At 41.6% G+C, this 22,875-nt stretch overlaps 1 protein-coding gene across 3 annotated transcripts in view; it reads left to right on the top strand.

Moving 5' to 3' along the window:
- The window catches only part of PCSK5 (proprotein convertase subtilisin/kexin type 5), a 447,741-nt gene that overhangs the window by 76,326 nt on the left and 348,540 nt on the right, over window positions 1-22,875 (top strand). For all 3 annotated transcript variants that reach the window (XM_059411831.1, XM_059411830.1, XM_059411828.1), the window contains exon 3: window positions 11,003-11,116. In XM_059411831.1, coding sequence (XP_059267814.1) covers window positions 11,003-11,116 — 114 coding nt within the window. The remainder of the gene's footprint in view (window positions 1-11,002; window positions 11,117-22,875) is intronic.

The following is a 22,875-nucleotide window of genomic DNA, read 5'->3' as shown; positions in this document are numbered from 1 at the left end:
GAGGAAATGAACCTGAAATGTTCTGAGATTAGCTTTCCTAGAAAGGCAAAGGTAAAACAAATACAATATATTATCATTGAAAGTCGGCAAGAAGCTGTTGACGATGTTGCTGTTGATATTATTACTGGTGACCAGGATGGGCAAAGCCTTAAATTTTAATGTTTAAAAATAAGCTTTCTTTAAAGAAATAGGTCCTAACATTTTGTTTTCTTATCAGTTTCTTACCTCTTCCCACTTATCTTTGAGTTGGTTTCTAGTCATGGCCTTCATCTTTGTATTTCTCCCTCCATAAATACTTTTAAAGATTTTATTTATTAGAGAATGAGAAAGCAAACCAGAAGGGGCAGGGGCTGGAGGGAGAGGGAGAGAGGGAATCACGCAGACTCTGTGTTGCGCATGGAGCCTAATGTGGGGCTCGATCTCATGACCTGAACTTAAAATCAAGAGTCAGATGCTTAATCAGTTGAGCCACCCAGGTGCCCCCATAAATGCTTGTAAAATCACACTTTGTCTGCTGAGTGGTCTGACTGTGGACTAGTCCATGCCCACTAAAATGTGGGAGACTTACTTTATCACTGGGAGAAAGTATCACTAGCGCTCTGGACCCATCAAATTTATTTAATCTTTGGGTCTTTCTTGCAGGTTATGGGATGATGACTGGTATCCTCAGTAATGTTCCAGGTTCTCGACCTTTGTCAACAACTACTTAACTCTTCTGTGTTTATCCATTTTAATTGTGGACCCTTTTTTTGTTGCTTCTGAGATTTAGACTGGGGGCGGGCGGATGATCCCATCTCAAAAGATCAAAGTCTATAGAGCAGTAGGTTCCAAGTTAGGGGCGGGGGTGGTTGTCAAACCAGGAAGGGTCCCATGATACATTAAAAATACATGGAATTTGCATGTCAAGCCTGGTTTTTCTCAATATACCTTTAAAGGTTTTTACATTGTTCCATATCTGGTCAAGTTAAGATCTTTAAGAACCTCATTTTTAATTTGTAATAAAATTTTACATCTTTTTTTTTTTTTCCAAAAAGTCAATTAACAGCAAGCACCCATTAATAAAGTTCTTAATAATTTAAAAAATGGAATTATATATAGAAAGAACACATCCTTCATTAATGCCTTAACATCTTCTTCATTCCTGGCAGCATACTCATCCTTGTGCTACCACCTAACTGTTGAAAAACAAAATATCCTATTATACTTGGTAGGATTAAAGATAAACCTTTTTTTTTGTACTCTCTCCAGTTTAAAATTTCTGGATTTTTTAAAATAACTAGAAAACTTAGATATACTGAAAAATGTATTCATGCCATGTGAAAATACAGTCTCTCCATCTCCAACTGTTTATGGAGGCCCTACTGCTAAACATTGCCCTTCGTACGAGGGATACTAAGACCTAGTTCCTTTCTTCCAAGGAAATGGGAGGAAACGTGCCAATTTAAGTCCTGCAGAGCCTCCATTTGTAAAACTTACTATTTTGAGTCACACAACAATTTTAAGACCTTTTACCTACAAAAATATAGAATGCCAAAGTTTATTGTGATTTGCCCCGAGTGGCCAGGCTAATGACGGGTGGGTGTACCAAGAACTCACGTGGCCTGTTTTCCCATCTCAGAACTCTGCACTGCCGATCTGTGGCATAGTCTAGTTAGTGCAGCTCTACCCACTGCATGTGTAAAGAACACACACTAGATACTTCTATGGAGAGCCCCAGCAATATTACTTTGTTTTTAATGTAACCTTCTTCAGTGTTAAATTATTTTTGCAAAGTTTGTCCAACAGATAGGATGTCCTTTTTCAGAGTTGCAGAGGTGGTTGCTGATAATGGCTGAGGTGGCCAGATTAAGTAACTGTGTCTTCTAATACCTCATATGATGTTCTAAACCTGCTCCTACACCAAACACCATTTTCTGCCCCCTGCCCTTCCCCTGTACTTGAATAGCTCATACTTGGGACACTTTCTGCCCTAGAAATCATTTAATAGTTTTTCTGCTGTTTAGATGACATCGAACTTGTGACTTTTTACTTTTTACAATGGAAAGAAAGGTCAGAATCTGCCTTACAGCCCCTTATTGGATGGGTTTATTGTGATGGGCATCCCAAGGGTACAGTCCATAGATGTGGGCAAGGGTGTCCCCTGATGACTTTCTGTAGGCTTCTTTCAGCTGAATTTGTTCCCATCAGCTGAAAAGGTGGTGAGTTTTCAGGGACATGCCTACCTTGAACCTGTGTCACTTCTAGATCCTATTTTGTTGTCCAGAACCCCAGAACTAGTTGATCCGATGTCTGGGAATCCACTTCCATGACCTGTGAGAGCCTCATTCTTTATCCACTGGAGGGTGCAGTGCACTGCTGGTATACTTGCCCCTGGGCCCGGACAGGTGGCCATGGGCATCTGTGGCCTGTGGATAAGCTGTAGACAAAAACACAGACTTTGGGTCATTCCAGGTCTTTTGCATGAACGACTCCTGTTGCCTGTAGTATTTTCTTTTGAGCCATTTGTATGACTGGGTTCTTACTCAGAATTCTATTAAAATTCTATTAAAATCCTTTCTTGACCACCTTCGCTATAATATCTCCCTCCTTGACAATCTCCACCATTGTATGCTAATTACTTTTTGTGCTATGAAAGTCTGTTACATAATCTTTTATTTATTTATGTGCTTATGCCTACCTTTCATTAGAATGGAAACTGCCCGAAAGTGGGAAATTGGTTATTTTGTTCGGTGCCATACTATAGCAGTAGCTACTTTATATAGTATTTTGGGGGTCAATAGACGAAGGGTCTAGAAGGTGAGAGTAAATTTTACTACTTTAATTGGATGCAACGTTTATATTTTTGTTCCACGTGTCCTCTTATCAGAAGTGGGGAGGGGAAAAAAACTGGAAACAAGTTAGGAAATTAAATGTTGAGAAGCATGTACGTGTTAGTGGTTAGTGTTAGTATGTGTTAAGGCGCAAAGTAGGACTCCAATGCCCTGAAAGTAAGTAAAGTGGTTAGACCAAGGAGGCAATGAGTTTTCCACTAAACAAAGAGTGAGGTGAAATTGATGACCCACTTCTGAAAGTTTGGTGCTGTTGGAGAAAGCCAGCTAATTGGAAAATGTTACAGCAGTTAAAGTTTCTCACTTGGGCCTGTATTGTCTTCAATTACACTCTTCTGAATGCACATGCAGTGTTTATTTCACAACTTTCTTCTCAACGACCTTCCAAAAATGGTGTGATTCCTCGTATTCCCAGCTAGATGGTTCTCTAATATAAGAGTCTGGGTCTTTAAATGGGTTTCAAAGTGCCTATCTCAAGCACATCAAGTAAAATCCTCCCTTTTGTTCACAAGTAGCTCTCTAAAGTAAGCAGGCTCCAAGCAACTGGTTTGTTGTTTTTTTTTTTGTTTTTGTTTTTCTTTTTAAAGTATGGCTCGAATGAAATACCAATGACAATATTGAGTAACTTGCTAATTATTGGGTAGTTAATAACTGGGTTAAGGCTTAAAAACCACAATACCCTCGTTTAAGCACATACTTTTACTAGATTCTTTGCTTCTTGTACTGGTTAACTCTGAATTCTGGATCAGAGTTTTAGAAAAATTTTGGGATATGTTGGCTTCAGATTTTAGGGTTTGGGAGTGACTTGTCAGTACTAAGTTGTCTTTATTGACCATTCTCTTTCACAGTGAACAAGTGCAAGTGCAGCCCTCATGCACTTAACTGATATATGTATATATTTTTTAATCAAGGCAACTCTGTATATTTTGTTCTCAAAGTCAAAGAAGAAAAAGGAGGGGAGAGATCAGTACATGCTCTTTTTTTTGCACCCTGTTTTGTCAATGGTACTCAAAGAAGGATACAAACTATGGAATCCTACATATTTTATTTCCTGACAACTGCTTCATCAGATCATGAAAGGAATAATACAATTTACTACACTCCTTTCTAAATATTAATCTCATATCTTCCCAGAATGACTTAAGATCATTTATCACCTGAAGCACCTATGTACCTTTATTGCATTTTGCACAAACTTTTTATTCCCAGTCAAATAGTAGAATAGAATATATAGATAAAATTTCAAAGCTAGAAGGAGACTAGAGGGCATATTTTGTCTGTCTTCTCTCATTTTACAGATAAAAGAGTCCAAGAAGATTTTTGCAAGGTCACACAGGTGGCCGGTGGCAAATCTAACAGTAGAAGCCAGCTTCCCCAAATTCCAACCACTTCTTTTTGTTATTTATCTACATTTTCCCAATACTCACCATGTTAAAACATTATACAAAGTCATTTGAGATGTTTTTTATATACTATTTTTCTCAGGTCTTCAAAAAAATATGTTGTAATTCACACATTCGGTCCCATTTGAGACCATTGGACTATATGACAGTAATCAACCAATACAATGTGTGTGTGTGTGTGTGTGTGTGTGTGTGCGTGTGTATACAGACATAAATACATATTTGGTGGGCAGCAAAGCAAAGTTTATTGCATGATAATATGAAGCTTCTGAAGAGGGAGGGGCCCTGAAAGGGTTGCCCCCATGGAAATTATTAAGTCAAAAGAAATTTTAAGTTGTTTTTGTAGATAACATATTCACGTAGTCCAAAGGTAACAGAGTATTAAAGGGCATGTAGTAAAGGTTTCCCTTCTATACCGAGGGGTTTTGTGTGTAATTACCGGAGAAATGTAAAGATGGTAGTGTTTTTCATAGACTGTGTCTCTCTTTTTTTTTAAGATTTTTATTTATTTATTTATTTGACAGAGATCACAAGCAGGCAGAGATGCAGGCAGAGCGAGAGAAAGGGAAGCGGGCTCCCTGCTGAGCAGAGAGCCCAATGTGGGGCTCGATCCCAGGACTCTGGGATCATGACCTGAGCCCAAGGCAGAGGCTTTAACCCACTGAGCCACCCAGGTGCCCCTGTGTCTTTCCTTTCATTTCAAGTTGTACCATGGAGACTGTTTTCTGCCAGTGCATAACTTAGTTACATTGTCTTTTATGGTTGCATTGTACTCTAATGTATTGCTGTGTCATGATTGATTCATCTCTTTCAGTATACATTCAGGTTGTTTACAACTTGCATTTACTACTAACAGCGCTTTAGTAAATAGCCTTGCATGTTTACATGTGTAAATAAATATGTAGGATAAATTCCTAAAAGTAGAAGGACTTCTTGTATAATTTTTTTTAGATCTTGTCCAATTACATTCCAAAGAGCTGGACAGATCTACATTCCCATCATCCTTACATGAGAGTGATTGTTATATCGTGTCCTCACTAGTAGGATGTTATTTTGTTATATTGTTTTATCTGAAAGGTAGAAAAGTAATGATCTTGGTGTGGTTTTCATTTACTTTTGTCTTTATCTGCGTGAGGCTAGGCATATTTTTATATGAATAGTTTAGTTTAAGAAACTATCTTTTCAGAGATGACTGTACTCCTATCCTTTGCTTGTTTTCCTCCTGAATTTTTGTCTTACTGATTGCATAAACTCTTTATATATGACGGAAATAGCCTTTTGTCCATAGTACAGGCTGGAAACTTTCCCCGTTTGTCTGAACACAGATTACTGTGTTCCTATCCTTTGCCTGTGTTCTTACTGAATTTTTCTCTTATTGATTAGAACAACTCTTTATATATTAGGGAAATCACCTTTTGTCTGTAGTAGGAGCTAGAAACACTTCCTGTTTGTCATCTGCCTCCCTTTTGAGGTTTTTTTGGCCATGCCACATTTATATTTTTACTTTCTTAAATGTATCACTTTTTCTCAATCACTATTTTTATTTGCATTCTACTTCAACAAGCATCTTGCACTCTAAGACGATTTTTTCTAAATCTCCCATGTTTTTCAGGATACTTTTATGGTTTTATTTGTTTAGTTTTACATTTCAATATCATTCACTTGGAATTAGTCCTGATGTAAGATGGTAGCATGATTTCAATTTTTACTTTTTCCCCCCGTGGCTTCTTGTTGCAACATCACTTATGAAGTAATCTGTTTCTGCCCACATGATTTAGGACAGCACCCTTATCATGCACTATATTTTCATATATTTGGGGTCAGTTTCTTGACTTTCCACTCCACTAAAATCTATTGACGTTTGCTACCAGTATAAGTTTTAATCATTAGTTTTAATATATTTTCATATCTAAAGGGCTACCTCCTCCCTACTACAAGATACACTTTTAAAGTGGCACCTTTTTAAAAAAAATTCAGCCTTATTGAGGCATAATCAACATAGAAAATTGTAAGGTATTTAAAGTGTATATTGTAGTGATTATATATATGATCATATATGTATATAAATATATATATTTATATGTATAAAATACAAGGATTTCCTCCATCTAGTTAATTGACGTTTATCACTGTGTGTGTGTGTTTATGTGTATAGACATATACTAATTATTATTATTTTTTTTTTAATTTGGTGAGAACATTTAGGTTCTACTTCCTTAGCAGATTTCAATTACAGGACCCAGTGTTACCGACTGTCATCACCATTCAATCTTCAGTCATACACTAGATCCTGAGAAATGACTCCCCTTCCTGTTGAATGTTTATACCTTTTTACCAACCTGCTCCTGTTTCTCCCACCCCTCAACCTCTGGCAAATCCCTTTCTTACTCTTTCTACAAGTCTGGCTTTTCTTTTTTTTTTTTTTTTTTAAAGAGTCTGCATATAAGTGATGCCATGCAGTATTTGTCTTTTTTTGTGCTATCACAATTTGTTTTCCAAATATATTTATATAATAACTTCCATAATCTGTATTCCTGGAACTTCTTTTTTATCCTATTTCAGAAAGTTGTTAAGTTGCAAAATAATGGGATAGGAGCTCAACTGAAATGGTTGGGGGAGGTTAGGTTTCCCAGAAGGATCACTTAATGTGCTTTGCTTGACACGTGAAATCTGATGAAAGAGAACCCCTTTCGACAAAGATTCTGGTGAGGTGGATGCCCCCTGTTCACTTGGGTCATATGGGGAGGAGAGCTGTATTGGTAGAGGGAGGGAGTGTCCTTAAAACCATGGAGTGCACGTATGTTGAAGTTCGTGGAAGATACACTGATGACTTCAGAGGTCCTGTGGTTTTTATGGTCTGGATTATCCGTAGTTCCTTCATATACAAGAAATAGAACCTTCCGAAGTTAAACCAGTGGGGGAAAGCACACAGTTTTCATATTTTCCTGGGCTGGCCCTAGTTTTACGAAAATGAATTTCTAAGCATCTTTTCTATGCATTGGAGCTTCTTGGCAAAAAGCAAAATCTGTAATGCATTACCTCTGAGCTTTTTCTTAAAGGGCTCAAGGACAGACATATGGATAATGGCTTAAAAATATAAAGTTATTCTTTCCAGTCATAGAAATCTTCCGATCCACCCCGAAAGCGGGTGCTTTTCCCACTTTCCAAAATAGGTAGGGCCATATACTTATTATACTCATAAAGCACCAAGACAAAATACATGATATCTGACACACACCACACACACACAAAACAACAGAAAAAACCACTGTACTTTTCTTGACTATTTCAGCCCTGTGATCAGACACAGTGATTTGTAGTCCGATCTAGATGCCAACATACGTACCACCTTCCAGCCACCAAGCCTGTAACTAAGCACTTTTGCTTGGTTAAATTACAGAAGGGATGCTGTTCTGTAAGATATTTTGTTCTATTTTTGAACCTGCAGTTCATCTCGGAAAATGGCTGTCACTTGGTTTTCTCACATACTTTTCCCACATTTGTCTGTGTGTACGTGTGTGCTTCTGGGAAGTGCCGACTTCCAGGGTTGTTGCCGAAACAATGATACACAAGGAGACTCACCCCTACCCCCCAGCCCAGCGTAGACTTGTTCTGCTCTCCAGCACTCTGTTTGGAGTTTCTGGTTTCTGGTTTAGGTGCATATCTAGGTGGCGATTCAGAATTTATGGAGGCTCCGCTAGGAAAAGCCACTGCCAACGTAAGAGTAGTTTGGGAAGCATTCCATCTACACAGATCTGCAGCGTTCTTTTACCACGCGCGCAATCATGTACAAGTTGAATCTCAATTGGGATACGCCTCAGACGGCAACATAAGGATTGCACGTAGCATCTGCCTGGTCAAAATTTTCACAAATGCTCTAATTAATAGAGCTAATTAATAGAGCGATTCGTGATGATAAGTACATTTTTATGAAGTGGAGAATTGTGAAATATTCGCTAAATCTTTTTTTTATTTTTTTAAGATTAATTAATTAATTTATTTATTTATTTGACAGACAGAGATCACAAGTTAGGCAGAGAGGCAGGCAGAGAGAGGAGGGAAGCAGGCTCCCCAATGAGCAGAGAGCCCAATGCGGGGCTCGATCCCAGGACCCTGAGATCCCGACCTGAGCAGAAGGCAGAGGCTTAACCCACTGAGCCACCCGCCCCAGGAATATTCGCTAAATCTTTCTTGGTAAAATGTTAAGTCCTTCAAAGCCAAAGACTATTTTTTGTTCGTCTTCATATTCCCAGCACAGTGTCGGTGCCGAAGAGACACTTAATGCTCATTGAACGAGTAAGTGGGCGAATGAAACTCCTTCCATAGCAAGATTATTTGAAAGGAAGAGATTAAAATGTTTCCTGGAAATAGAAAAAGTGCATGCATGCCTGTGCATGCCGCTCCACTTTGAGAAAGAAACTGATTTTTTTTTTTTTTTTTTGGCCTGTATTTTTAGAAGCCCGGTCACTTAAACATTACCCTCTTCATTGAGAAAAAATTTTACACGCATTGTTAATGCCACATTAGTCTTGATGTGATTTCTAAGGAGCAGTCTCTCGAGTCCAAGAAAAAAAACGAGATTCTTCTTTGCTTCCCTGACAACCGTGGTCCAGTGGTTCAAAGAAAGATACACAATCCCTTCTCCCTGGTGTGCACAGGTGTGTGTGTTGTGGGTGGTGGTGTGGAGAATGCTTCAGTGCTAGGGAGTCACTTAATTCACATTAATTAAAACAGGAGCAGAAGCAGCTTTCATTTTCCTAGAATATTATTTTTCATTTATTGGCTTTTTTGCTGTCCTGATAATGTTGCCTAAATTACCTGTTGCAGAAGGCACATAGGTGATGCTTAGCTGCGATCCTAATCATAAATGGATTTTTTATTTATTTAGGAGGCCGTGTGATTCCATTTGCTTTGTTAGTGCTATAACTAGGAATTGGCTATTTAAATTCGTCTTGCGTACCAGAAGTCGCATTGAATATATTTCCTGATATGAGAATCCGAGGAATTTATTAGCTTGGCTTTTGGCCTTAGTACCTTGTGTCGAGCAGTGCATTTCGAGCCCGTTAATCAGTGCCTTAGTAGCCCTTCTCCTCCAGCGATCTTTAATCAAGTGGGCAAAAGTGGTTTGGAGACTTTTACTCCATGGATGGATGTGGAATCGCTAGTGCACTACAAAATCTCCCTGCCCTCAATTTTTAATCCCTTTGTGTAGAGGCGGGTGAAATGGTGGAACAGAACATTTTAGAGTATTGTGGCAAAAATGGCAGGAGCGATCGAACACAGGAGAACTTAGAAACACATTATAGAAGGTCACCAGGGCTAATAGGTCATTTCAGAGGCACCAGTCAAAATAGAACATGCTTGGGGTGCCTGGGTGGCTCAGTCAGTTAAGCCTCTGCCTTTGGCTCAGGTCATGATCCCAGGATCCTGGGCTCGAGTCCCGCATCTGGCTCCTTGCTCAGTGGGGACAGAGAGGCCTGCTTCTCCCTCTCCCTCTGCCTGCTGCTCCCCCTGCTTGTGCTCTTTTCTCTCTCTTTCTGACAAATAAATAAATAAAATCTTAACCAAAAAAAAAAAAAAAATAATAACATGCTTAGTTTTATGTTGTCATAGTAATGACCTGTTTTTAAATAAGTGCCCCCATACATAGCCCTAACATTTAGGTTATAATTCGGTATTAAACTCAGAAGTGCTCAATTGCTTTGCTTCAGCCAAATTTGTGGCTAAATATTCTGACTTGCTTAAGGATGGTAGGTTTGAATTTGAGCTGGCACAGAGCCTTTGGCTCAGGCAATTGAGTGATTTCTCCAATTTTGTGCCAGAGACAGTCTAGGGCTTTGGGGCTTTGGTTGTCTAATTCCCCAAATATTGCTGTTTCCACCACACCGTGTTGTAGAAAGCCATTTCTTTAAAAAAAAAAAAAAAAAAAAAAAAAAGTGATCCTAGAGCATTTGATCCCAGGATAGGTTTAAAATTTGCTGTGTAATCCCAGAACATTAAAAAACAAAAAAGTGTGGGTGTTGTATAAGGCAGAGGTCATAGACTGTGGCCCATGGGCCACATCCAGGCTGTCCTTTGCTTCTCTAAGTGAACTTACTGGAATGTCGTCGCATCTGTTCGTTTATGTGTGTCTGTGGTGTAGGACAGCAGGAGGAGTAGTTACAGCAGAGATCCTATGACCTGCAAAGCCTAAAGCATTTTTGACCGGGACCTTTCTAGAAAAAGTATGCTGATCCTTCGTAGAAGATAAGGGAAAAAAAATTAGTATAAAAATTAACATGATCAGTTGCCTGGGTGGCTCAGTGGTTTAAAGCCTCTGCTTTTGGCTCAGTCATGATCCCAGGATCCTGGGATGGTGGAGCCCCACATCGGGCTCTTTGCTCAGCAGGGAGCCTGCTTCCCTTCCTCTCTCTCTGCCTACTTATGATCTTTGTCTGTCAAATAAATAAATAAAATCTTAAAAAAAATTAACATGATCAATTTGCAACAAATTTTGAATAAAATACACTTTCTGAAGAAGCGAAAAAGTTAGCATGCTGTTGAGAGATAGGGATGACCTGTCATTAAAGACTAGAAAGTCGACCTGCGTTGAGAATAAAGGCGAATGAGGTTTCCAGAGACTCAGAGCCCCTAGATGAGCATCGAGCTGCCGGCCGGAAGTCTGTGACTTGAACAGCCTTGGCTCAGGAGGGGACCTGCCCCCGACTGTCATTTGTGTTATGCTAACCTGGTAGAATTTGAACACTCACCACATGTCCTTCTTCTTGGCAGGTGGAGTGGATCCAACAGCAAGTGGTAAAAAAACGGACAAAGAGGGATTATGACTTCAGCCGTGCCCAGCCGACTTACTTCAACGATCCCAAGTGGCCGAGCATGTGGTATATGGTGAGGCCTGGCGGGGGGCGGTGTCGTGCAGGGGACGTCTTTGGGGTCTGGGAGGACACAGAAGCCGTTCGAGGGGACATTTTCCTGTTTCCCGACCTGCCATGTGAGATTGCTTGATGGCTCGTGCTGTTTTCTGGATCTTTTTGGAACTTAGCTCTTTGGTTCTAAGATGGAAGAGAAGTGATTTGGGACTTACAGAACTTCTGTTTGAGAGCTTACTCTGTGTGGCTTTCTAAATCTGAGCCAGGGGATAGAAGGATATACTGAGGTGCAGACAGACACCCTCAGACTTACCAACAATCCTGTTCCTCTCTGATACCCATTTTCTCTGCCTTGAAACCAGGCTGGGTAGTGGATACTGGCTCCTTGGATTTATTGAAATGACCTTGCCTGTAAGTAGCAGATTCTTGACTTAGGTCATCTGATAGGTGCCTGCCCACTGGAGATGATCGTTGATAAAAGCTAGGGAGAATAATATTTTAAACTAAGGACCAAATGAGTTGGAAAGTGAGTGTTCAGTGGTTCAAGCAAAAACCATCAGTGAGGGGAACATCCCTAAGTGTGGGGAAGAGCAGTCCGCCTGTCCACTTGACCTTGCCTCCTTTGAAGACCTACGTCTTTAGTCTCAGGGTTTTACGGTCACGGTCACGGAGAACTACGTTACTTCTTCATGAGATTCCCATGTCTCATGACATGTCCCAGATACTTAACTGACTGAGCTGCCCAGTTTGCACTGTATTTATCTTTTGTGGAAGTCTTGATGGCTCATTATTGCCAGGGGTTTCTCCCCTCATGTATTTTAGTTTTTGAAGTTCCGTCTCTCCTTCCCTGCAAATCCATAGCATTGTGTGAGCCTGTCTTATGCTTTCCTGCCTTCACCCTTTTTATTCCGTCTGCCGGGCGGGGGGGGGGGGGGGGTGGCTCTTCCTGCCCTTCCCCACCACCTTAGCAGGCACTGGCCCATTCTTCAGGACACACGCCCGAGGCCCACGGCTCCCAGTCTCTGTTGTCCTCCCCCGTCTGCTCTTTCCTTCCTCGGCTGTCCTGGGCCTTCTGTCTCTGCTGCACATGGCATCCTTCGCTTGGCTCTTTGTTTCCTAGCTGTCAATATTTTAATCGTACTCCTCTGTTACACTGGGCGAGGGCTGGGGTCTCCTATCCCCCGGAGAACCTGACCCAGCACCTGGCAATGCCAGGAATTTGTGCTTATTGTGAGACGGTGGTGAAAGTGGTCGGTTTCTCCCCATTTCCCTTTTCTCCCTCTTACCTAGAAGTGGGGGGTTGTGGCAACGTTTGGGACCCAAAGAGAATTGTACATAGAAGACTCTTTCGGACATAACAGAAAAGAAGAGAGGAGGGAAAGAGAGAGAGTTTCCTAAAGCTAAGTTCAAAGGGAGGTGGGACTCCAAGTAGCCTTTGAGGGGGCAGTAGGACACTTGACAGCTCGTTAGCTCCAACACCAAGGAAGGGTGTGCCACATGGGAAGGCATCAGAATGACTGCTGTCCAGGCTGACAAATGCTAAGAGTGCAGTGGGATTAAGAGGCAGGATGGAAACCAAGTCCCTGTCCACTTCTGTTCATCAGGTCAGGGAGAGGCAGATCGTCCTCACCTTCCATTCTTCTTGCAAGAAAGAGCCAGACGGGACATTGGCACATGTCCCACTGGATGGTTCACAGGGACGGCAGCTTTCCCTGACCCTCTCATCACTCCAGGAGGGCAGCCTGGGGTCTGGTAGGAACCATGGTCAAAGCATAACATGCTGACCAGCCCGTAGCGTGAAATCTCTACCCACCCCCCGAGAACCATTGCTCTTTCTTTGGAAGTATGAGAAAAGGTTGAGGGGAGAGCTTTTGCCTGGGCATTTCAAATGCTCGGTGTTTTTCAACACCTATTTGGTAATTCAAGTAGGTCACATTTTTATGGAGCCCTTCTTGTGTGCCAGGCAGATGTGCTCCTGCTTTGAATGTGTTTGTAATGCAGTGTGAACAAAAGTATGTGTATGAATATTGGTCATTTTCAGAGTGAGGAATCGGTAGCTCCTGAAATTTAGACAACTTGCCTAAAATCACACAGCCTGAAAGTGGCAGAGCAGAGCTGCCAGACCTTTAGGCAGGTGGACAGTGTCTGTGGGATCGACACGGCCTCTTTCCCTCATGCTCTGCTACTGACGAGCACTATCAGAAGAAAGACCCTCTGTTCCAGCCTTCCAGGAACTTCTATCCATAGAGAAATGGCTAAAATTCAAGGCGGAAGGGGTTGGGTGCCATGGCAGATGGACAAAGTCTCTTGGGACAACTCAAGGGTTAAAAAGTTTCCTATGAAGTAGTTGCTTTTCCCTTAACAAAAGGGATGGGAAATCAGTCACACACCTTAGGTTTATCTGTCGGGAGTAAGGGGGCAGAATGAGAACCAGAACTTCGAATCCACCAACCTGGATTCAGATCCCCATTGCTTCACCCACTGTGTCCATGAGTGAATCACTTTAACTCGCCTCAACTATAAAATAAGTGTAATTGGTGCTTACGTATTGGTTAGCTATCGCTGTGTAACAAATCACAGAACATAGTTTTTGAAATAATCGCCTCATGGGTTCTGCGAGTCAGGCACTCAGACAGGGCCCAGCAGTGATGGCTTCTCTTTCTGGGGTGTTTGGGGCTTGAGCTGGGTGACTCAAAGGCTTGGCTGCCGCTGGAGGATTCACTCGTGAGTGGCCTAGTTATTGGCCTCACCACAGGGCAGCCCTGGTGTCCTCTTGAGGTGGTGCTGGCTTCCCCCAGGACAGGTGTTCCAAGAGATCATGTTAGAAGTGGTGACATCTTCTTTCATCTAAGCTCAGAAGTCACAGACTGTTTCTTCTGGAATTTTCTATCGGTCCCATGTGCCAGCTCTGACTCAGTGTGTGAGGGGAGTGTGTGGTGAGGGCATGTATGCTAGAAGGTGTGAGGACTGTTTGAGAAGCTGGTCACCACAGTTAAATGAAGAGAAGCCCTTAGCACAGTGCCTCTTTGGACACTAGAAAACCATCAATAAATCTTAACTGCTATTAATCTCTGACCTTTTAAAGTAAGACATGCTGTTTCCTTTTGTCTGTTGTTTAAACTGCCGCTAGTCATGGAAGCAGGGGATCCTGTGTCCAATGGAAGCTCTTCAGAGCATTCTGGTGACCTATCAGTGACCCAGCTGAGGCAAGGTGCTGATTTTCTTCTTCCTTTTGCTGAGCCCTGGGCCCTGCTGCTGTGTTTCCGAGGGCTGCTTGGCGAGTCTCCATAGGGTCCTGCCTTCTACTCATTAGCCTGGGCCTGGACCTGTCATTCTATATTTATCACAGGAGAGTGGAGATTAAAGAATGGCATGAAGTGTGCCTGAGTGTCTCTTTTAATTAATTTAAAAGCTTTGCCCCTGTTGCTCCTCCCCTTGGAAACCGGTGTGTGAAACCATTATGTCTGGCCTTGGGGCTTGGGCAATTTATGCAGGGAAGTGCACATCTACATCTATAGGAGTTGGTTACAGAGGAGACGATGGCTGTATAATTATTCCTCTGTCCTGAAACACCGTGCTCAGGCTTCCCGGAGCTGGGAGGGCCCGATCCTAAAAACAGCGCTCGTGCTTGTTACACTGATAGACTTCCTTCTGTACACTCTTTGTCTGGCGAAGGGGGCAAGCCCTGAGGATTGAGAAAAACAGGATTTGTGCTTCCTATGAAGGTCAGTAAAGCTGGAGAGGAATATATAAGCCCAAAAGAAAGCTTGCTGGGCAAAGCACCCCTTCCAGAAGTTTCTCTGGGACCATGTACGTACGTGCAGCCTCTGCTCCTTGGGCTTGGGGCTGTAATTCCTGCTTACAGGTCTGCTACTTCCTTTGGAAGAAACTAAAACTTCCTGAGTAGCTTTTTCAAACTTATCCAAGCTTGGGGCCACCCATTGGAGATCCTTGATGTTTTTGGAAGTAGGGCTCCAGTGGTGGGATTTCATCGGCACTCAGTCAGGATGGAGATGCGCGGTAGCTAGGTCAAAATGCTGTGTTACTCAGTGCCCTGAGTCTGGTTTGTAGGAAATGCTCAATGAATGCTAAGCAAATCAACAGTTGAGTAAACTGAACTAAAAGCAAATCTTCGATGATCTCCATAGCAGAGAACATAATGGCTCATACTCATTGAGTGCTTAGTATGTGGTAAGCATATTGCCAAACCTTTGCGTGTATCCTCTTACCACCAGTGTTCCTGTGAGCTAGGGATGAGTACTGTCCTTATTTTACAGCTGAGGAAATTAAAGAAGAGACAAATTAAGTAACTTGTCCAAAGTCACCCTATTTACCAGGGATAGGCCCTGGTAGTCAAACCCTCTGACCACAGAGGCTAGACTTCTAACCTTGACATCCAGTTTGCACACTGGCAGGGGTCAGAATCATCTGGAGGGATTGCTGCCCAACTCTCCCACACTCCTTAGCCCAGATCTGGAAATTTGTGTTTCTAACAGATTCCCAATCTTTGCTGACGTTAGAGACCCGGGACCCCTTTGAGACCTCTTTGGTCTCCCCTACCTCAAACATGAGTGTTACACGAACACAGCTGGCTTCTGTCTTCCTGTCCTCCGCTGGGGTAAGGAGGGGTTTTCACACTTAGGGGATACTTTAAAGCACACCTGGTCAATTCAATTTGTTTTTTCTTGATCTACTTTTTTTGTACAACATTTTCTATTTGGGAAGCCAACAGCTTTAATATGAGAAGATACTATTACTTTGCTTCACTGCTTGAAAACACTCTTGGCTTATATATTCTTTCAAGATGCTCCACAGACAAAGGTTATCTGACAGGAAAGGTCGTGAAGATCTGGCCAAGTCGTTCGGAATTCAGTATAACAGAATATCTATCTATCTATGATTTTATTTATTTGTCAGAGCACGTGAACGCACAAGCAGGGGGAGTGGCCAGCAGAGGGAGAAGCAGGCTCCAACTAGGGACTCGATCCCAGGACCCCAGGATCATGACCTGAGCCAAGGCAGATACTTAACCGACTGAGCTGCCCAGGCACCCGAGAAATGCTTTTAATGTACCCATTTGGTACAATGGATCATTTTGATCCTACTAAAGAAAATTCAGTGGGGCTCTAGAGACAACAGGCTAAGTAAGGATGCCCCCCTCAGGAGTCTAGAAATCTCTATCAAACCCATCCAGGGTGTTAAATATTTTTTAACTTATTATAAAATATTTCTGATACACAGAATTGTAAAGAATACCACAAGTACCTAACCACCCATTCCCGAACTAAGGACTAGAACATGATACTGTCGAAGCCCCTTGTGAGCCGGGTCCTAAATAGCATCCCTTTGCCCCCCATGGAGTGAGCGCAGATGCTCAATTTTGAAGTACATGGGGGCGATTCCCCTTGTGGGCAGCTGCTTCTCTCTGTGGGAAGAAGATTCAATTTGCAGCAGATTAGCATTATTGGAAATCATCCTAAAACACCCATTCGTGGATAGAATTCGACACTTGGGCTCTCGACGAGCAGTCCCCAGAAGACCACCTTTCCGTGAAACTTGGGTGAAAATTTAAGTTTGATAGAAAAGGTCTTTGATTCATTTTTGTCATGTAAATATTTTATTACGCCAAGAAATTGATGTTGCATTGTATGATATCTCTTGTCTGACTTCTGGAACTATTAATCTGAAAAGAAAAGAAAAAAAAGAAATAATAATGATTTTAGACAAGCCCGTAGTAAATAACTTAAATTTTTATTTTTTTATTTATATTTGTTTGTTTTTTTGCTTCTGCTTTATGGAAGGCAGGCCCAGTTCAAAAGAGAAAAGTAAACAAGAGCTTGTGAAATCTTGCTCTTTGACTTTCAGACTCCAGTCGTTAGTATGACTGATATTCTGAACTCGTCATGTTAGTTAGCACAGTAAAATTTTATGTGATGACTCTGGGGTGGCCTATTTAATATGCATTTTTCAAGCCAGGCTCTAATAAATGGGCTCACTTTTTTGATGTACCTCCTCAAGATTTCCTGAAAGCTTGCTGGGTGGCTTTTCTGAAGCAGGGGTGGAGGGGATTATATTTGTCGATCAGCAGAGTGAAAATGAGCTGAGTTCGACTATGCATGTGGGGCAGATCTGCCAAAAATGATGAACTAGCTAGGATAGTAATTGTGAAAAATGATTTTAAGCCACATGATTCATTCTCAGCCAACTGGATGGTATTCAGTACTCCAAGAGTTTGGGACATTGCTGTTTCTGTGGTTGGCACACATTTTCCTAATGATTTATACTGTCATTTGACTCTAATAAAATCTGGTGGAGTTTGTGGCATTATTGTCCTGGCAGCTTGGAAATCATCCTTTTAAAACACCCCATTTAGCGGGTTTAATTGAAAATGCAACATGGTGCATATCGGCGACCATGTGGTGCGTCTTGCTGCAAACAGGAGGTCTTCTGAGAAAGGACGGACTCCAGCCAAGCAACAAATGAGGTCCTGATAGGAACTAGTGGGGGCTGCGACACAATTTTGGTACACTTAAAGTTCTTTCTAACTCGCTCTGTGGCCTGCAAAAAGGTATTTTAGATCAACCCTAGCCCATCTGAAAAAATGAGCCATGTGGACTAGATCTGTTTTCTTCAGTTCATTCTTGCTTGAACGTTCTCCAGTTCCACACGGCAAATTCAGCTGGCTCCTGGGTGAATGGAGACCACACACCACCCATGGGCCCGTGTCTTGATTTACAGCTCAGATGAATTCCACGAACTCCCAGCTGTTACGGACGATGCCTTGGTTTCCATGATGACTTCAGATTCACTATGTCCCCTCTGTTGGAGGTTCCGCAAGACCACCCCAGGTTTGGGGATTCATGAGGAAGACTCTCATGATTCAGCATATAGTCTCACTGATGGCTGTAATTTATTTCAGTGAAAGGGTACAACACAGAATCAGCAAAAAAAAAAAAAAAAAAAAAAAAAGCCACATGGAGCAAAGTCCAGAGGAAACCAAGCCTAAGCTTCCAAGAGACTTATTTCAGTGGAGTCATCCAGGAAGCACTTAATTCCTCCAGCAATGAGTTGTGACATGACGTGTGAGATGTTGCCCACCATGGAAACTCATTAGGAACTCACATTGAGGGGTTTTTATTGGGGGCGGTTTTATAGACATTCAGCGCCTCCCATGTACCCAAATTCCATGTTCTCAGAAGGTATGTAGCGTAGACCATATTGTTTGTATAAACACTTTAGGCACGATGAAACATTTTGTTGAAGGAGCAGGGAGAACTCTACCCAAATCCAAGTTCCCAGATGCCAGCCAAGGATATTTAGGGGGCCAAGCACACAAGTGGATGGGTTGAAGAGTAGCTCCAGCTTTATTAAAACTTTGTGTTTGGGTGCCTGGGTGGCTCAGTGGGTTAAAGCCTTTGCCTTCGGCTCAGGTCATGATCCCAGGGTCCTGGGATCGAGCCCCGCCCCGGGCTCTCTGCTCAGCAGGGAGCCTGCTTCCCTGCTTACCCGCCCCGCCCCCTGCCCTCTGCCTGCCTCTCTGCCTACTTGTGATCTCTCTCTCTCTGTCAAATAAATAAATAAAATCTTTTAAAAAATGTTTATAAAACTTCGTGTTCACTGAAAAAATAAATTAACACTAAAGAAAAAGACTCCTAAGTATTCCTTCCCAAAAAGCCATCTAAATCCCCAGTTTGGTCTGTACTTATTTTACAGACTGGAAAATCCAGCTGAATCAAAGTTCTTGTAGTTATTCATTCATTGACTCATTGATTCAGTCATTCCGATTTAGGTGAGATACACTTTTCTCCCAGCACTTAAAATAATTCCAACACCAAGGATAAAATGGTAAATAAGGTGGCCACTTTAATGCCTTCTTTAATGAAGAGTAAGTGCAATGTTTCATAGGTAGAAATTTCGATTATTTTACTTGGCCTCATCAATTGATGGTAGTCTGCAGAGATTGACATAGCAGAACTCTGTTGCTTCCTTCTTATCGTGACGATTCAGGGGACTTCATGTGATGTCACCATCCCCCATGATGGTTGTGATGGAAGTTCCTCTATTAGGAATAGGCAGTTAACCTATCATTAACTGGTCAAAGTGCTTCTAGAAGAGGCCAGTAATTGATCATGATCCCCTTGGGGAAAAAAAAAAATGTTTCAGCTAATCTTCATTCTTGGCAGGTGCAAAATATGACAATCTTGATGAATTTCCTTGAGTAAGTTAGAACTTAGCCTGTACTGGTCACTTATCTTCTCTGCTTTATTTTCGAAGAGTAAAAATACTACGTGGGTAGTCTGTTCCTGCGGGCCCCACTCTAAGGGGATGAAGGGTCTGTTCACAGAAACAAAGTTGTGTTTATCAAGATTTTAGGCAAACCCTTTCTTTAATTAGTAACTCATTTTCTGTTAGAGAGCAGATAGTCACCGACCCTTGAGCTCACCTAATCTGTGGTTGTCTTCTTAACGGGTTGAAGACCGCTTCTTTTATCAAACTGTTTTCTCTGGATTCCTCCCTTCTCATTTACTTTTCACCCCGTGGTAGAGCTCATTCCAGTGATTAAAGCATACTTTTGGCCTATTTTACTCCTCTCTCTGCCAATAAGTAGGATTCTCTTAGTAAGTACTCAATAAATGTCGTTAGAAAGTGAGGAGAGGGTCAGTGGTTAAGCCTTCATCTGAAATTTTCCAAATTCATAGGACAGAGCTGGCTCTTCCTAAAAGATGATGATGATGTCTTCAAATGTCCTGTGTTGAGCAGTCAAATGCTACAATTATCTGAGGCATCTGGAATGCTGTTTTTCCTTCATTTGGGTTAGCAGTGAACTTGGCCTGGAAATCAGTAAAGAAATAATTCTTACCATTGCAGGGATGAAAAGAATCAAAACGCCCCAGCCGCCTGGGGAAGAGGAAAGTAATAACTGTCTTCAAATAGAATACACATGCACATCAATGTGATTTTTTCCAGTTTCTCAAGTGTGAGAAAATCCTTGGTAGACTGTCTCAGCCCATGGGATAGGATTCTGGGCTAGCCGTGGATCATCCAATATGGATACGGTACATGCCGAGAGACTCACTGCCCAACAGATGAAGGCCAATCACAGGGAGAGCGGTAGATTGAACCTAGACATTCCAGAAAGAGGATTTGATTACTTAATCGCCTAGGTCAGAGTCAAAATTTGGTTCTAATGCGAAGTCCTCTTCGTGAGGGGAGAGGAACGTGGACCAAGGAAAGAATGCGTTCAATGATTAATCTTTCCTTGATTAAAAGGAGAAGAACCTGGTAGATCAGTTTGGATGGTGTCTATTCAAATCCTTAGTATAAAATTTACAGGATAGTCTTTAACAACTACTTGGAAGAAATGTAGCTTTTTTTTTTTTTTTTTTTTTGGTCTGTCTTTTTTGGTTTCCTGGTGAGTCGAATTTTGACCCTTATAAAAACCCTACTGGGATGGAAGTTCTGATCTAAACAGACTAAATTAGCACGTCTAAGTAAAGAAAATTATGCCCAGGTAGCTCAAGATTGAGTTCGTTTAATGATCTCTTTGCATGGTTTCCGGAAACCGAGTTAAATTAGTGTTTCAAAGCCTGATGTTTGGGGTTGTTACCTAGTGATAGAGAAACCATTTTTATTTTTCAGGGAACTAAAAGAAATTCACCAGGACTCCCAGCAGTCGTAAGTTAAGCATAGCAGGACTACGTAAATGTGGTTTTAGATCATTCCTGTTCTGCTGAAATGTTTTATATGCCTGTTCTCATTTTTCTTTTGTGCCTATGCCCCGAATCCCAGGCCCTTCTGCTTCATATCCGTGCACACGACCTACATAAGCGCACAGACACCAGTGCTGTGCGTGTTTTTGCAATTAGGAGTCTGAGTCAGGTGGTCTTTAAGAAGATGCGGAAACTTGGTGGAAATTGAAAGCAAAAGTGCAGAGAATGATACAATGATACAATGACCACCGTGTCCCCATCACCAGTTACAATGATGATCAACTCAAGACTAATGTCCATTCATTTATTGCCCCCGCTACTCAATTATCTTAGAGCAATTCATACACTTCATTTCATCCCTGAATATTAGAGCATGTATCTCTGTAAGATAATGGTCATTGTTTCCCCACAATACAATCATCCTATCATTATCACTTTTAACAATAATTTCTTCATGTTCTCAAACCACCCCATCTGTTTCCAATTTTCTCTGTGGCCTCCTAAGTTTTTGCTTGGTAATTTGTTGGAGTCAGGATCCAAATAGAGCTCATGCCTTGTGAGGGGTTGGTACTTCTCTTGAATTTCTTTGATTCTACAGTTTACCTCCATTTTGAAAATTTGGGGTGGGGGAGGAAGAATGTAGGTTATTTAGAGGCCGGTGTGGCCGAGATTTTCGGATTGCGTTTTCGTGGGGTCCTTGAGCATGTTCTGTTGCTAATCTTACCCTAACTTGCTAGGGAGTAAGAGGGAGGTAAAGGCTCGATCAGATTCAAGTTCAAATCTATTTCTGAGAGGGTGAACGTGAGACTGAGCATGACCTCATTGGTGTGTGTGTCCCCTCAGCAGGTGCAGGGTGTCTGCCTGTGATCTTAGCAGCACTGTCGCCTAGATCCTTTCGTTCTTTCTTAGGGTTTGCAAAATAGCGATCTTCCCTTTCCATGATCCCTTCTTCACTTAATTGGCCGCAATGCTTTAATGGAGTGGGATGACTCCTCAATTCTTGGGCATCGTGACCTATAGTTCCTACAATTCTTTCATTATTGGAGATGACTTTCCTAGTGTTCGCTGAAAGCTACCAGTAAATCTTTTTTTTTTTTTTTTAAGTTTCATCACAAATGTGTAGATATAAATATATTTCATGGGTTTTATTTCATGGACATTATAAACCTTGTTCTTGCTGAAGGTGCCCCATCTTTGGTCAGTGAGAGCCTATCAAGTTAGCTCCTAGGTCCTTTTGACATGACCCCGGTAATCTTTTTGTGTGGTATGACAAGCTGTTCCATATTCAGCTTGTGTATTTCCTGTTCTAGACATGGAATCAACTGTTTCTCAAAGACCTCGTGCTGCCCGCTTTTCTTATTTTTTATTTTATTTTTTTTAAGATTTTATTTATCTGAGAGAGATCACAGAGGGAGAGGGAGAAGCAGGCTTCCCGCTGAGCACAGAGCCCGATGCGGGGCTTGCTCCCAGGATTCTGGGATCATGACCTGAACTGAAGGCAGACACTTAACCAACTAAGCCGCCCAGGTTACCCACCTATTTTTAATTAAATTGAAATTTAGAGACCACAATATGATTCTGAGATTCTCACTAGGAAATGTGCATTTTTATGTGTAAAATATACCCTGAGTTTATACAGATATATCTGATTTGAAAGCCATTCTACAGAGTTTATTTACCCCCATGAGTCTTACATCTGTATCTTTGTATCTTTTCCCGGGCTGACAATTCTGTTCTCCGTGACGCCAACCAAATTCCCCACTGCTTTAAATCTATTCTACCATCGTAGTAGTTACTTTTTTTATTAACGTGCTATAGTTTATTTCACATTCTGTCTTGCCATTGGAAGAATAGGAAATATTACAAAGACATACATTTCTCTAGCTTGTACAGGCAATAGATGGAGAGGAGTAAAACCATCTGTTCCAGCAACCTGATGTCTGGGAATTAATATTCTATTTTGAAGGAATGAAATTAACTTTACTATGTCTATGCACAATAGCGTATAATTATTTCCCCTAATGTGCCTACTTTAGAAAAGAGTATATTAAACTTGCCATTCTTTATT

Source organism: Mustela nigripes, chromosome 9 (assembly GCF_022355385.1).
Source record: "Mustela nigripes isolate SB6536 chromosome 9, MUSNIG.SB6536, whole genome shotgun sequence".
Taxonomy (NCBI): Eukaryota; Metazoa; Chordata; class Mammalia; order Carnivora; family Mustelidae; genus Mustela; species Mustela nigripes.
This window is presented reverse-complemented; position numbering and strand designations above follow the sequence as displayed.